This window comes from Megachile rotundata, chromosome 6 (assembly GCF_050947335.1).
Source record: "Megachile rotundata isolate GNS110a chromosome 6, iyMegRotu1, whole genome shotgun sequence".
Lineage (NCBI taxonomy): Eukaryota > Metazoa > Arthropoda > Insecta > Hymenoptera > Megachilidae > Megachile > Megachile rotundata.
The window spans coordinates 16,490,450-16,507,295 of record NC_134988.1 but is presented as its reverse complement, the minus strand read 5'-3'; the positions used below and the strand labels follow the sequence as shown (position 1 = coordinate 16,507,295).

The 16,846-nt window shown below is 49.7% G+C and overlaps 1 protein-coding gene across 3 annotated transcripts in view; it reads right to left on the bottom strand.

Annotated features, from left to right (window-relative positions):
* Positions 1 to 634: 634 nt before the first annotated feature.
* The window catches only part of Sp1 (transcription factor Sp8), a 65,411-nt gene continuing 49,199 nt past the window's right edge, over positions 635 to 16,846 (bottom strand). For all 3 annotated transcript variants that reach the window (XM_076532563.1, XM_076532561.1, XM_076532562.1), the window contains exons 2-3: positions 2,529 to 3,579; positions 635 to 2,460 (exon numbers count right to left, since the gene is read on the bottom strand). In XM_076532563.1, the coding sequence (XP_076388678.1) occupies positions 1,514 to 2,460; positions 2,529 to 3,546 (1,965 nt within the window). In that variant the 5' untranslated portion in view covers positions 3,547 to 3,579 and the 3' untranslated portion in view covers positions 635 to 1,513. The remainder of the gene's footprint in view (positions 2,461 to 2,528; positions 3,580 to 16,846) is intronic.

Sequence of the window (16,846 nt, the reverse complement as noted above, 5' to 3'; positions counted from 1 at the left end):
CTCGATTCACTGGACACACATCCTTCTTTAACGACGCGCGATTAAAAGGAAATTACGCGGACGTTCGAGAACCGGGGGTAATTAAATTTATCGGAGCTTATAAAGCTGCGTGTCGCGAGTATACGTCATTATTTAGGCATTAGCGAAGGAAGTTCGAGGCCCAAGGTGTTCGAATAAGCCGAGTCATCCTCGGTAATAACGTCGAGTGCTCGGATACGTAGCGAGCAGTCTCGGGACACTGGTAGAAATAGGCCAAAAGGAGTGTATCGTAGACCGAATAAAAAAACGCTTACCGAGTTAATCGAGCTAAGAAGATGGTCGAGAACCTTTCTCAAGATTTAGTTCGCGAATCCACGTTGCAAGAAAGATCTAGCTAAGACGACGTTCACATAAATGGCGCGTGTTATCTCCTGCCGTGCATAAGTGAACAAGAAACTAACAATATTTTGGAAATAAATAGCTTACTTTCACGCCGGACATAGTGGATTCGTGTCCTTTCCCGAGAATGATTACCAGGGTCGATGATACCGATTCTCGGATTAGCAGCGATAGAAGCAAGAGCAGAAAAGTTAAGAGAGACGAGAGACGTTTAGTGGAGAACACGATTACGAGAAAAGAGAATCATCCAAGCACATTCTGTTACTCACAAAAGCATCGTTTATTTCCTTTTTTCTTTTTTAAAATGAATTTATAATAATCTTTATAATGATACATCAATAATAATTAATTAATTAATTAATTAATAATTAATAATAATAATAATAATAATAATAATTAATTCATAATATCGTGATGTAAAGATCGAAGAGAGTCGTCGTTGATCAACGCGGAGTCTTGTCCGAGATTCAAGTTCCAAACGGTATTAGACGCCACAGGAAATAAGCAAAACGCGACAATGAAAATTCGCCGTTCGACGGATCTGTAGCACGGTCAACGACGTTTGGAACCTGCTCGGAGAGATTTTTTGTCCTGAATCGAGGGTCGTACGTATCGCCCGTTCTTTCGATTCTCCGTTGCCTCCACCGAGAATGTTGGGAGGCAAGTCGTCTCCTTTCGTATCCATTTATCGACCGTGTTTAGTGTTTACGTATATGTGTGTCTACGTACGTGTCAGTGTATGGTACAACGCGACAGTGCATTTATATAGAATTTTTACACCGCTTAACATTACACCGCATAATATATAATAATATAATATATCTTTCTCACGCGCGCTATTTATAGTATTTACAAGTAACAAAGTCAGTTTGTTTCGGATAGTAAGTGAGTGCCACGAGAGGCTCGAGCTGCCGACAGAGGGTTGGAAGGGAACGATCGAGGAGAGAATTGGCAGACACCGAGAAATTCCAACGAAAGAATCTAGCAATCGATGCGACGAGGACGTTCTCGTGGAAAGACGGTCGAAACGATCTCTAAAAGCAACGAGTTGGACGGTGCCGCCGACAGGAATCGGAGGAAAGATAGGTGTGACGGAGCCAACGGTGTCAGAAGGAGAGTCGGACGAAGCGACAACCTAGAGACTATGTACAGGCGCAGGGGACGAGGGTGAGGGAGTCTGCGCGGTCCCCGGCGTGCCAGGATTTTGTTGCACGGAATAGGAATTGGTTTGACGCGAGTGCTGCTGTTGTTGGTGGTGATGGTGTTGGTGTTGGTGTTGGTGATGGTGATGGTGATGATGGTGGTTTTGATGCTGATGATGGGACGTGGTATTGACGGTAGTGGAGGTGGCATGGTGATGAGCGACAGTCGCGTGATTCTGCACGAGGTTCAGGTTGAGGGGGTAGGATAAGGGGGAGCCCAGGGCCGCTGCGGCAGAGGAACTGCAGGCACCGGCTCCGGGCCCCACCGGGCTCAGTGCATGCTCATCCCCGCGTGCGGATGGTGGTGGGCCGCCGCCGCCGCCGGGACGGATGTTGCGTGATGATGCGGATGGTGCATTAGAGGAGGGAGATGGGGGTGGTGGGGATGGTGTGGTGTCAGAGGCGGCGGGGTCATCTGTATTGGGGTCATGGGCGTTGTCGGCTGATGGCCGAGACTGGTGGTGGTGGTGGTCTGGGATGTGGTGTTGGTGTCCTGGCCCGCCGCCACCGCCGCCGCCGCTGCCGCTGCCGCCGCCGCCGCTACCAGCGCCTGTTGTTGCTGCTGCTGCTGGGCCTGACCCGGTTGCGTCGGCTGTTGAGGTGGTTGCTGCTGCTGCTGCTGCTGCGGCTGCGGCGGCGGCGGCTGCGGCTGCGGCGGCACCGAGCTGGAAGTGGGACTCTGCTGACTCCCGTTGTCCTCGCTGTCGGAGCAGGACTCGGCTGACGAGCTCCCCGCTCCCCCCTTGCCCTTGCTGCCGCTGCTGCTGCTGCTGCTGCTGTGGGTCTTGACGTGCTTCGCGAGATGGTCGCTGCGCATGAACCGCTTGTTGCAGACCGGGCAGGCGAATCTCTTTTCGCCGGTGTGGGTTCGAAGGTGCCGCTGCAACTCATCCGAACGTGTGAACCGCTTGCCACAGAAAAGCCAGTTGCAAACAAACGGTCGCTCACCAGTGTGCCACCGTAAGTGGGCCTTCAGATGCGACGTTTTCCCGTAGACCTTACCGCAACCGGGTATGTGACAGCTGTGGATGTTCTTCTTCCTGAGATGTACGCCGGCCGGACCGAGTCTCTCAGCTTCTTGACAATTCGGACAGTCGCAGGTGGCACGGCCGGTGTAACGTCTCTGGGAGCGCGGCGAAGGGGCCTGACCGACACCGCCGGCCCCGACGCCGACGCCACCGCCGCTACCCTGAGGGCTGCCGGCACCGGCGCCTGAGCTCGCAGACGCGGCCGCGTGATGGTGAAGCCCGAAACCCGGGGGCCCACCCGGCAACATCGATTTGTACGTGTCTTGAAGAAGATTATGACCGGCGGTGGTCGCGGTGGTCAACAAATGATTGCCCGCGAGCGCGAGACTGGTCGAGTAATCGGCCGAGTAGTTGGCCATTTGGGCCGCGTGAACACCGACGCCAACCGTGCTGCCGACGTCCAGCCAACCGCCGGCAGTCGCGGCTCCGTGCACGTCCCACCAGCCGTCGCTCGCTTTGATTCCGCTGTGCGTCGCGCCCGGCATAGCGTTGAACGGCCACGATTCGTACGGATGCCGACCGTATACCGAGCCTAAGGTTGCACCCTCGACCTTTCCGAGCAAGCTGCTCTGATGATGATGCGGATCGCCGGCCGGTTGTGCGCTGGCCGTTCCGGGAAAGTACAGATCACCGCCGTACTGGGGCGCGGTCGACGCGCAAGAAGTAACCGGCGCTCTCGCGTAACCACCGGTTGTGCTGCCGGCGCTGCTAGTCGCGGCCGGTCTTTGACTGACTCCGGTCGTCGTGCATCCACCTCCTCCTCCTCCGCCGCCTCCTCCGCCCCCTCCTCCACCTCCGCCGCTTCCAGTCGAGTGTTGGGGCGAACTGCCGCTACTCTGCGGGCTTTTCTTCCACGGATGGAAACCTTTACCCACCGCTGCGTCGGCTAGCGGCGGCGGACTTTTGCTACTCAGCTTGTTGCACTGAGCGGCGAGCATCGCTAGTGGAGTACCCCGTAAGCCTGGATGATCCTGGAACGAGAAAAAAATAACGATCGGATTACGACTCGACTCGATCGAATTTTTCGTCGGTCGACCGGTTGGCGGGCCGCGTTGCACCCTAGCCAAGATTTTATTACGGTCGAAATGCGTTCTCGAGCAGGTGTTACCTGAGAATTACGGCCCAGTCTTCCGATACGATTACGCAAACCGATAATAACGAGTTTCGATGGGCTTCGCGAATTAGGCGCTCGCGTATATCGATCGGCAAAATCGCTCGAGGGATTGAGACGCTTTTTCAAGGTAACGCGGCTCGTAATATCGAAATCCAACCGGACGCTGAACGCCGTGCCCATAATCGTGCTTAAATCGACCCAAAAAGGAAACATTGCCTGTTCTCGTCCTGGCGACCGCCGAAATCGAGTCTTCCCCCGGAGGGTATATAATGACACAAAATTATCGGTCCTATCCTAGAAGAGATCAGCGATCGCCCGTACGCAGGGTAGATTAGACTTACATGCTTTGTGCCGCATTCGAGACGAGCGGCGAAGATTTTTTCGATGTCTACGAGGACGCGAGCGACTCTCATGCAAATCATCGTCGGGACATTATTTCTGGAGGTTCGAAAGACGAGCGGACTAGATCGGTGGCTACCGAAAGGTTGGAGGCTGGGAAGGGACCGCAGCGGATTCGGACGAGGAAAGGTAAAGGCAAAGGGTCCGCGGAAGCGGCAGGAAATTAAAGTCTGGCGGGCTGCGCAGCCATTAGCAGCCGGCGCCATCGAGGCGACACGCCCCCACGCGGTTCAACCTTGCACCAACACCGACCAAAGACAACGGGTGCACGCACCCTTCGATGATAGAGGCAAATAGAGGGATGGAGAAAGAGGGCACCCCACCAATCCGCGATGAGCCCGCGGTGTAACCGTGGGCAAGGTTGCCAGGAATAATAACCGTGGTTGCGACTATCGGTCATCGTGTAGCTCCTTGTCCACGGTATCATTAACGCCGTGGGGTTACTTCGCTGTGCCACCTTATCGGTTTATCCGTGATACGCGTCGTCGGAAGACACACGACATAGTTACCGTAGGATAGTCGAACACGTCGACGAATAGGAAGGTGGCTGGGAGTTTTGGCGCTTGCTCGTCGTGGCTTCCTGCGAGGGGTGGAAGACAAAATCGTCCTTGCTAGTCCGTGTAGCTAGGGCGAGAGGTTGCAGAAAGGGGAGAGAAGCTGGAGGAGAGACAGAAAGGGCGAGAGGGACCGAGGTGAACCGGAGAGAGAGAGTATCTCTCGGCCGGTGGTGTTCGAGCCACGCCCTCTTTGAGCTTCGTGAGTGCAGGTTGTAGGCAGGCTACGTATTGATCCGCTGGAACGATATGACAGTGGCCCGGTGGAGACAACGACGTCTCTCAATTAGCCTGCTCTACCTTCGTTTCGAGCCTGTACGTATATCCTCCCTAACGGCGATCGAGCGAACAAACTTGTTCCGTTCGTTGTCGCGGCATAAGTTTCGAGAATCGGTGACGCTCGACGGAGTCAAACACTAAGATCGATTTCGCATTATGACAATCTAAAAACACCTATCACTCCATTGATTCGGATAGTTGCTTAACAAGAAATCGGGGTGGAGGGCGTTAATAGGGTTATCGATTAGAACGATGGTTCTAGCCGGTCTGTGATTACCTAGCGCACAACGAAAAGCAGTCGTTATTCTATGCTAGCTGAACATGAGCGGCGCCTTCGAGTCGCCGATATACTCGACTCGACTCGCCTTTACACGTATACCTGTCCTGTCGATTACCATGATTCTTCGCGGACCGGGCATGTTTTATGCATACTATGCACGACAGCCTGTGTACGAGTTTCTTTTGTTTGCACGACGAGGTAAATTCGAACGACCCTCCAGGACGAGATTTCCGCATGGTTAAACGAGAAGGACGAGCGAATCGAAAGCAGTACGCGAACAAAATCCGTCGTAGATTTCGCGGCCTCCTGTCGGCACGGTTGAAAGAGATCCGTCGTGGGATGGGCACGGTTAGGATCCTTTGTTTTAACCGCGTGACGTCACGCCCATCCTAGCCAGCTAGGACTAATAACGCCTTCGGCTGTGCTGCGCATAAATTAAAACCAGGAGAGCTGCGTCCTCTCCCTTCTTTTTCTTTGCCTGTCGAGCAAACTACCTTCCGAGAAGAGTGTGTAACGGCAGCCGACTGTTTCAGGGGATGCCGTGTCGACATAAACTTTCTTCAACGAGCGGTCTAATATGAAAGCTCGTGTCTCTAGCAGAGCGAGGATACGTATCGAACCGACAGACGCGTCTAAGAATGACCCATCTGTCGATGATGCTATCGATAAGGTAGCGTGAAAATGTCTTCGCGGTGCTTCCAAAGATGCAAAAAGATGGAATTCCTTGTTCCGTTCGACTCTCCATTATGCGAACATTGGAACGAAAGCGACGATGAGCCGGTGCAACGATCCGAAAACCGATGGGTGTTGAAGCGAGAGCAATAGAGCGACAGCTGAACGCGGGGGAGGCAGAGTTCGAACGGCAACCAGCCGACAGCGAGGGTGCGAACTCCGTAAACCGGTAGGGTGTCGATTCGGCGGTGCATGCGGCGAACCACATCCGACGTCTACGCGTCAAGCTTCTTTTCCACCCTGTCAGCCAAAGCGTCCTTCTGGTCGCAAATAAAGTTCTCGACTGCGATGCGAATCGAAGCGATGAAACAAGGGTAGAATCTTGGGTAAAAATGGAGTTTTTAGCCAAACTATAGAAACAGAAGAATACCTACATCTCGAAAAGACAATTAAACCGTGTATCGCGGTAAAAAGCCGAGGGAAGATCGGGTCCTGTTTTGGCAGGTAATAGAGCTGGACGCGAAATTAGTCGGCGGTCTCTTCTGGTTTCCCTGTAAAAAGCGTTGGTCGTTTTCGAAAGCCATTGACCGCCGCCTATCCGACACCTGCCTTCACTCGTTTCTGATTGGATCCACCTGCGTGTCGACCGCGGGTTAGGCAACGAAGAGAATTCGAGCGCTCTGCTCATTTTTCCGAATCGTGGAATTTCGAGAGCTCTACGATGATTCGGAGTTATCTTTTCAGAAACGCTGGCTCGATATCTCTCGCGAAACGCTCGTAAACCGTGCAATAAAGATTTTTCGTTTCCTGTTTGTTGCCCGGCATTCACGAGCATAATGCGTCCGAGAACGAGTCACGCGTAATCTTAATATCGAAGGCTTCTTAATAAAAGCAACGCAGCTTGGGCTGTAAAAATTAGCTCTTCCGTAACGCGATTTGCCACGGTAATAAACGTGGTAGCAAAAGATTAAGTTGAGGAAAAGGAAGAACGGGCAAGCGCAAGATTTTCAGACTTCCTGTTAATCGTTTTTCTTGAATACTCGGAGGGAAAACAAGTCTGCAAGTAACGCGGTAGGCGTTCGCCGTTAACGCTGCTTCGCATCGAAGCCAGCCTTTTCGATCTTGACCGTAGCTCACTTCTAATGCTAATTATTTGTTTATCGGCCGTCGCATGCAACTGCGCCGACACGCAGACTTGTCTCGATAAAACGCCGTGATTTCCTTCGAGCACTATACCCGTCCAACTTATTATTCGCCCTAGATCGCGATTACCGAAACGTGGCGCTTTTCTTACGAGAAAGACGAAATGAATTCTAAAAGTGTTTCTCGAGATCAGAATTAAGGTCGGCGGTGTTTTACGGCTATCGAAATCCGAAAGATAGAAAAGTCGGAATCGAAAAGCGATAGAGAAGTTTTAGTTGGAAGACGGGATTAATAATTTTATTCATGAATAGCCGAAGCTACACCGCGACCGAGCCTCCGTTAGTTCCCACCAAACGGCAGCGCTACCTGTTACCCTCCCTTCTAAATTATGTTTTTTAATTAAATCCATCGTGAGAGAGCGACTCGCCTATCTCTTTTTCACCCTCTGTCCCCGTGTGGCTTCTCTCGACTGTCCGGTGTGCGCGGCGCGTTACGAAAGGTCCGATCGTATATCCGAAAAAGTCTACCTTGCCGTAACCGTGGCCCGGGGCCAAAACAGGGAGCTACCCAAATTTATTCGGCTATCGAGCGACCAGAGGGAACAGAGGCTCCTCTTCTTCTTCTACTTTCCCCTCTTTTTGTTCTTCCACTGTACTCGGCACCAAGTTTTTTGGCCCCCATAGACCCTCGACAAATTTCAAATCGCCTTTGGACCTAATGATTTCCGGGTATAGAATAGGGCACCCACGTAATCGACCGCTTCGAAACAATGCCTCAAAGAGAAAAGCCGCGCGACAATCTCTCGCGCAGTGACAAATCGTAAATCTGCCATCATTCTGTCGGCAGTTACTCGCGAATAGCTCGTGATTTATAACTAATTATTACGATGATAAAATGCAGATACCGATCGCTGTTCTTGAAAATCGTTTTTAGCCTCTCAAAAGCAGCAGTATTAACGAGGAGGTGTTTCGACTAGACGCCGTGATTTTTGGCAAAAATCGCAACTCGTTTTTCAACCGTTACGTCTTCATTAGGATAATGAGGCTGGCGTAAATCTTACGAGAGACCGTCTGGTCGTTGAAGTTGCGCGTGCTTCTGGAACATCAGCGCAGCCGGTGAACGGAAGCTACCGCATTTGCATCAAGTAATTTAGTGGTACATAAAATTCTGCAGCCAATTAACGGTCAAGTGTCCGACCTATCGCTCGGCTAGTCGTTTATATCTTTCCTGAAATTCTTCCAGAAAGGAGACCCGTTCTCGATGTCCCTCGCGAGCTTTCTTTTCGAGTATTCCGGTAATCTCGTTCTTTCCCCGACAGTTTTTACTGCCGCGGCTGTCTATCGGCCCGGCTATTCAAATCTTGCGTAAGCACCGCGTTCGAATGGTCATTTCAACGAACAAACACGCAAGCGGGCGGGTATAAAATTGAACATTTACAGAAAAGGTAGTCTCATTTTGGCAATGCGGTCGATTAAATTAATGTTACGAGGACAGTAAAAGTCGTGCGCTCGGTCGCATTTTTTTATCCGCGATACCGATCCGAGATACCAGTGTTTCGCGCGCAGATTCCAACTCCTCGATTTAATGAACGCAACGGTGTCGTGATTACGGCTATCCACATTTTATACCTGGCAATTCGACATCGGAGAAGTCAGATGGGAGTATATTCGTGTTCACGTCGAAATGATTTGCGGATTTCCAATAACGAGGTGGATGATCGAATCGAGCTCGGTATCATAGCAAAGTAGCTGCAAAAGGAAATGACAAAGTTGGAGGGTTAATTTTCGCCGAATCTACGAAAGGAAGGAAGGAAGGACCTTCAGCTTAATCAATGTCCTGTCTCGTAGAAGTCGAAATCGCCTATATTTCAAAGAGGGGACTCGCTGTAACGACAATATTTTCCGCGCCATTTGTCCTGTGGGACTGTCGCGGCCGCGTCCCAAAGACGCGTCAAGGGGCGGAGTTCTAAGCGCATCTTTATCGTTTTGGTCAGGTAGACTAGCGCACGGTCTATCGTTCGATATATTATTCGCCTCCTAGATCAACCTACCGAGAACTCTCCATTGCCGTTCCCGTATATTCGACATTTTATTGCCGCCGCTGCACGGTGGTCCTAGTCGGCGGCTTTCTTTCAATTACAAAAGTTTAAGCAAATAGCGTCGCCGCGAACCCGGGAAACGGAATTGTACGACCATAAATTAAACGAGTATTAGCATTTAAATGATCCGACGGTTTACCAGGGATTTCGATGGGATCCCATGATAGTCCATGTGAAGTGCGAAAAATCGAATCGAGCGAAGAAACGTTTATCGCGCGACATCTGCTTTACGTCGATGTTTTCAATGCGGATCTACCTCTGTGATGGATGAACCTTTTCACGCTTCCATCGGTCACCCATCGCTGTCGTCCAAAAAACACGCCGTTAGCGTTGCCCGTCAACACGAGCTTGGTCGACCGACCGTCTCGTGTCCCTCCAGCAATAATGTAGATCGAATCGAAGCTGGGTAGAAGAAAAACACGCTCCTTGCGTTTTTACGACGTTTTCTGGATCCAAGTGAACATTCGTGGAACGGTCGTTTGAGAAAATACCGATACGGATAAGGGTAACCGTTGACGACTCGTTGCAGGCCACACACGGCTGCGTGCGTCCGATATTATTATTTATTCGCGACGTTCACGGAACCTGGAAGATTCGTCGATACGGAAAGAACGTGAATCTAAAACCCGCAGCGTAATTTAGTCGTGGCAACGTTTTACGAGAAGTAAAGGGGCCGAGCGAACGGTACCCGACAAAATTCGCCAAAGAGCCAACTCGCGAGTCGATAAATTTACACCGGAGTGCGGCATACTTCTAACGAGCCAAGTACTTCTTTTACGACGGAAGCCTACATTGAAACCAAGATACGGCCGATACGTGTACGCGAGTTCCTTCCTCGTAATTGAGGCTGAAATCCACCGAGGAGAGACCCAGAGCGGTTCTATGGCCTGCACCTGCGAATATTTACGTTCAATTAAAAGCTCGTAAACACCTAACACCGGCTAAATCTAAATGAACTCCTGGCGGGGTAACGGAGATCCGCTCGTTCGTTCACCCTCCGAGCCGACTATAGCGAAACGCGTTCTCCTTGGAATAAGCGTCTGACCCACATACGGGTGAATGTAACGAGTGCGTTTTTATTTTTTCGCCAGAGAAATAGAGACTCTGCGTTTTCACCGTGGATGTCATCGCGTGTCGAGAGGCGACGGGACCGATGCACACCTGCCCGTCCGCAGCTTTGCCCCGTCGCGACAAAAAATGTTGCAATTTTTGGAAATATTTTAACGAGATACTCGGATCAAAGTCAAATTGGCCATTTTAAAACAATTACATTTTTTGTCCAAACTTCTCGGATAATTTACCACGATTATCTTCTTCAAAACTTTCCAAACACAAACTCTTACCGAGAACAGATTTCCGTGAATTAAGAACATTTATTGGAAACGTGTACGCTTTGCCGAACTTCGTAACTAGCCAGACGTTCGAGCGTGCTCGCAATAACGAGCGCGAAACAAACGGGCTACCGACAAGGTTAATCGATCTTGACGTTCGGCATTTTCGATAACGATCAGCTACATTGCCGATGTCTATTTTTCTATGTTGAATCGCGCCGACACTTGACAGCATCGCGACGTCGTGACAGTGTCGACGAGTAGCTTGCTCCAAGCCATAATTTAGCGGCGGGCAGACTCCTCGCGGAATTTCTGCTTCCTGTAACGGACGTATAGAGTGTTCGCTTGTCTCGAGCTTTACTGACGGTGCTACGTCGATGAATTGCCATTACATCACCTTTGGCAGCCCGTAAACCTGTCCATCCTATTCGACACGAGTGTGTTACAACAAATCGCTCAAGAATCCAATTTAAGCCTCGCTTCATCGGCAACGCGGCGAAAAGTGGACGATTACCGGATTGATCTTTGAATTGATAAGGTAAATAATACTGTTCGCTAAGTTTTGCCTCGCGAATATAATACACGATTTAAGATTTCGGAATAAGTTCGCAGCTGATTAGTTGAACAACAATAAGCCGAAAAAAATGCGTCCATGGATAGGCGCGCACGTACCAGGAAAATGTGGCTTTCTCCAACTATGAATTATACGCGTAAGGATTATAGGTATTATGTACATGCAGCGAGCATAAACGAGCATGTTCGGCTAGAAACCGCTAAAGAGGATCGCGGAGGTCGTTTAATTTCGCTACTTATCCGTCGCGCGACACGCCCGATAAACGCGTGCTCGTAATTTCCCTATCGCTCCGAAACCGTGGCTACTTTCAGAAACCACTCTCTAAAAGCTCTTAGGGCAATATATTAAAATCACGCTTATCGAAAGGATGATGAATATCACCATTTCCTGTCACCGCCTTCTGAAGTCTACCGATGCCCGCGTTACGAACAGCAACGTACCGTTTCGCAATTATCGAAGCTCGTGGCTGGCGAAAATTGATACACGATGGTTTTCTGTCGGAAGAATATCGTCCGGAACGGCGATTATCGACGAAACGATGCGCGTAGTCGGATCGTCTGGCAAATTGGTTCGCGTGTCTTCTGTGAGAGTTCGCGCCGCGATTTATAGCTTCATCGTGCTTTCATATCGTAAATTCAGGATATACGCAAGCGCGTGCACGCGGCCACGAGCTTTTCCTCGCTTTACGAATACGCGACCGTCACACGCGGTTCCCAGATTATGTAAATTGACGCCGGTTAACCCGATCGTCAAAGATTATAATAATTTTTCAGCTGTCATGTTTCGTTTGTAATGATCACGATTTCCCGAGCGATAGCGTGCCTCCATGCTGTACGTGTTACACGAAGCACCGATCCTTTCCAGCTTACAGGAACTTTGCTTTGTTAGCCGTCTCGGAAGCACGCGGTCTGCCGCTTCTTGTTTAACCGTGCCCCAACATCAATTTACTAAAAGCAGCTTATGCGAGATGAAAGAGGCACGAAGGCGTAACAAAACAATGGAGATCGCGTAATACTATCGCGATACGATCCATCGTTAATGTTGCCCCGTGTGGCCACCGAGTCACACACTCAGAATCCTTGAAACTCGCAGAAGTATTCTGTACCCCGAGGGTGTCGATTAGCGGCGAATTGAAAAACGACGATCCGCTTAATTCGAGCCACGGAGACGCGTGTATCGCGGGATCAGTTTATCGGATCGTCGCTATTGAATCAGTCCATTAGAAGCGTAGAAAGCTAACCCCTCGGCGAGCGTAACCCTTAGAAATGGTTGGTTCGCGCGCATCCACCCTCATTTACGACGACGACCTTTGCCGGAGAGAGCGCTGCAACAGACTGTGACATATTAGGCTACCCCCTGAGGACATCATCCCCGTATAAGAGGTCCATAAAGAGGGTGACTTCGTTCTCGGATTTATTGTTTCGCGATTTAGTGGCCAAGCAAGCCGTGGGAGCAACTGCGGTTGTTCTCGCTTCGACCCTGTCACGATATTCACCCCCTGAACTCGTAAATAAATTATCGCTCGTACGGTAAACGCGGCGAGATCAGAGACGATCGCGATCTAATATCGGAATCGTTAATCGTTCGACAAGCGGTTGCAACGTCACGGGTACTTCAGAAGAAATACTTTCTACGTGGATCTAATAGGACACTTTATTTCCATGAAACTCGACAACCGTTACCCGTCCATAAAAATTCATGACCAAAATAAAAGCCTCCTCTTGACTCGAGCACGCCCGAATATCATTTTTCGAAGAGTTTCACGAGGAAAAAAAGGGAAGAGGGATGTTCGAGGAACGAAACGCTTGTATGTTGAACGAGTGATTAGAACGTTTCTGGTGATATAATCAACGGTGTAGTTTATTCCTGGAACGTATCTCATAAATTCACCAAAAACTCTGGTCTTGTATCGTTTAACGAAGCGACCAATTTACCCAGACAAATGGGACTCGTTATGCAATATGTCGAGAGGATAATTCGTACCCATAGGAAAGGAGCAAATACCAATTATCTGTTTGCTGGGGTGGGTGGAGCAAAAAAGTTGAGGCGCAATGGTGATCAATCCATTGACCGTTCCGGTTTTAATTCTTTCATCCGACTACCGCGTTTAATTTTTGCGCAACCGTGATCTTAGATAGCCATTGCAAATCACGTTTACTATTTATCGGTAGAGGATCGATTCCTTTAAAATGGGCCAACTCGATGTCGAGATAATTTCTTGTTTACGACGTACGTCTATCGTTTGGTTGCAGCTGGATCAATTTGTGCGCGGAGAGTATGGGAAAAGCGATACAAATACGTATTTTCGTCCCGATCGATACACGCGATTCTCACCGATCGTGAGTAAACGAGTGCAGACCAGTTGGGTATATTTCGATAGGGACGATGTCCGCCATCTCGAGAGTACCGTTTCAGGATCGGTTGTGTGGCATTTCTTTGCCAACATCTTTGAAATACAATTATCCCAAGCATCGTCGAAGACGCACCAATTCCTCTTTCGCTCGCGAGGATCACGCAACGATCGTGGCATCCCAGGGACGCAGGGGGCGAGAGCGTGCCTTCGGTCGATCATATGCATCCACAAAGGGGAAAATCGTGGTTGCATCTTCTCTCGTGCAGAGTATACCGGAAGTTTTTATGGACCTTGAAAACGGTCGTTGCTCCGTACCGCGTCGCGAGAGATAATCTCGCTTTCGAGAAACGACTTGGCGTCTTCGTCTCGAGCGCAGTGCTCATCGCATAAAACTGGAATTCGAGTTAATTACTCGCCGAAGCCGCTTGACGCGCGTCTTCCGATAAAAAGCAACCCCGGTGCGACGCGACGTGGCAAAACATTTTTGCCAGGATACCAGTTTGCCGTCGGATTCTCGTGAATCGTGGGATTACCGGCGAGCAACTTTCTTCCACCGTCTTAAGATTGTTTAAGATTTCCTCGTTATCTACGAGTAAATAGGTGAATAATAAATAGCGAGATAATCGCGGATCGCGTTGGGAAAGATAATCGAAGTGTGGAAAATCGCGCGATCGAAAGAGCGTAGCGAGAACGAGGAGCAAACGGTGACCGTTGCGCGAGGAGTAGAAAATTCGCTCGATGGGACGTATAATATGCAGTCGATAAATCATCGCGCGCTTTGGCGGGCCGATGAGCCAACGTTTGGTATTTTGGTTCCGACTCTGCGGGGGTTTGGCACCCCTACAGGGAAACCCTGCTGTTGCCACGCTTCCTTCGACCGACCAGATCGACGCGATCCGATCGTGGCCCCGAGGTGTTTGCCACGCGAAATAGAAGCGCACGGGTTCGCGATGACGCTCGCATGATAATGGACCGTGATCGAGAGACGAAAAAAAAAGACAACGCAGAGAATTCGTAGAGAAGAGCATCTCTCCCTGCGTAAAAGGGAGATCTATCACTTGTAATGACGGTAAGCGCAGCAACCGATTCGAGCGTGTAATTTTCGCTGCTGGAAAAATGTTGCATTGTGTTTAATGGAGAAAAGTAGTCGGGTTAATAGAATCGAGAGTCGTTAATAATCGTCTTCCACTTTGCTCGAGTGGCGCGCGTTAAAGCCTCGAGGTGTTGACCAGATCGAGTATTGTTCGCCTTTCCCATGATGGTCCGGTGAATGACGCTGCTTGCGATGATACGTCACGATAATGGCCGGTAATTCGACGTACCATCTCTCGGGGCTCGTGCGCGCGCTCTACGGGGAATATTGTTTACAACGACGATACAACACGCTGAGAAGTCTTGCCTTTTCAATTATCGAACCTTCCAGCGATACGATGATGGTCGCTGGAAGGCGTGCACACGAGTCGTTGCGAGCGGCTGGTAAACCCACACGCACGACTGTATATTCCTACCAAATGGCAGTCTCGACCGGACTCTATCCTTATACTGGCTCGAGTCCATCGCGAGTTTGTCCTTTCGTTTCAACTACTACCGTAACAATATTTTCCAAGTTTTCATCCTGTTCTGCGCCGACCGTCCGGTAAGTTAACTCGTAGTTAGGTGAAAAGTTCAAACACGAAAGGAAATTCCTCCGTGTTGTTCGATGAATAATTCCATATACGATGGTACTACGGGGGAATAATGACCAATAATTCGAGGTACCGACTCGGGCGCGTGCAATAGGAATACGATCTACGCCGAAGAAGTTAAGGGGCGGCTAGGGTTTTCAATTATCGAACCATCCTTGATAACGACGCCGGAGAAACTGTGTGCGTGTATTTCCCCTTTGCGAGTACATCCCCTAATCGGTTCTCGATGAAATTACATCTTTGACCACGTTTAATGAAAATCGAGTGCACAGCTTAATATCTCTTATCCTTCGTTTCCTCGACGAACGCCACCTGCTGTTCGCTGCAATCTTTCGCGTTACGAAAAACGCTATCGACGATCGGGTACCTTGACTGATCGACTCCTGAACGTCGAAAAAAACTCTTCCCGATTTCGCGACGAACGTTGCAGGAGTCGAAGGACCATGAAATTGATCGATCATTCGCAAAAACAGCTATTCAAGACGCGCGCGTCGTACAAGCATACAGCGGCCATATTGTCACCCTGAACATCTGCCACTTTCGAACCCCGCGTTTCCAACCAGATACGCGGTACGAACGAGTTTTCGAAAGGGTGTTTACATGTCGGGACTTGCTGTGTACTCGACAAAAATAATTCGTTAAGCCCCTGTGCGCCGACTGTGGTGGGCGTGACAGCAATCGGAAGGGATTTTGTCATCGTACGTTAACGAAGAACGCGCGAAGAGCTCGTGAAACACGGGAGGAACGACGCGAAACGTTTTCTATCGAGGGGTGGAGTCGTCTAACGAACGCTTCTTTTTTTTTAACCGAGCAACAAACTTAACATTTCCGCTCGTCTATCCGTTTACGATCATTTTCCTGCTGTCTGTCAGCGTCGTTTCGACGCGTAACGAGGGAAATGGGAAAGTAAACGAACGATATCGAGCTCGTGAAGAAAACGGATCTTTTAGAATCTAGTCTTTGGGAAATTTGTTCTCGGAGGGGATAAATTAGGATGACAAGCTCGTTGCATCCGGTGCTTCAGGCAAATCCTCTTAGGTCACGTAAAAAGGCCGCGTTGTGCTTTCATCCCCTCCAGCGTGACGAAGGTCGGATTTTTGCGACAAACGATGCACGCTGTCGGCCGTTCGCAGTCTATTGTGGTGCTTGAAAATGTCAACGGGGCGTCGCTTAAAAGGACACTTTCACCCTACGAATCGGATTATCGGATTACCAGCATGGAGGTGAAGTGGAGCGAGATTTCCAGGATCTTCGGACGCGACGAGACAAATTTCCTGTCCTGTTTTTGGTCGATGTACTCGTCGCTAATTGCACCGCATTCTTCGTTCGACTCGTTGTCCATTCATACGATGTTGCGATAAAAAATCGGTGGCACGATAACGTCGTCAGAACTAATATCGAAACACGGTCACAATCTATAATTGTACGTATATACAACGCTCACAGCGAAACAAAGAGACTCATTGCGTTCTCGGTAAGAAGCGACGGGGTGCTATAAATTTCAGTCCATGAATTAATTATGAGAATTCAAACGATATTCCTTGTGTGCGCGCGTGTATCTATTTTCGCGATCAATGTAATAAGTGTTGAAAACAAAGTCTATCGATCGTCGACGTGAAATGGGCAAGCTAGTCACCGGTAGGATTGCTTATACCTCGACGTACGTACGATGATTAATTAATCAGTTAAGCAATCCGATGAAACTCGGCATTGGTTGACAAAAGTTTTCTAGGAACGAATAAAACTTCAAAGTTAT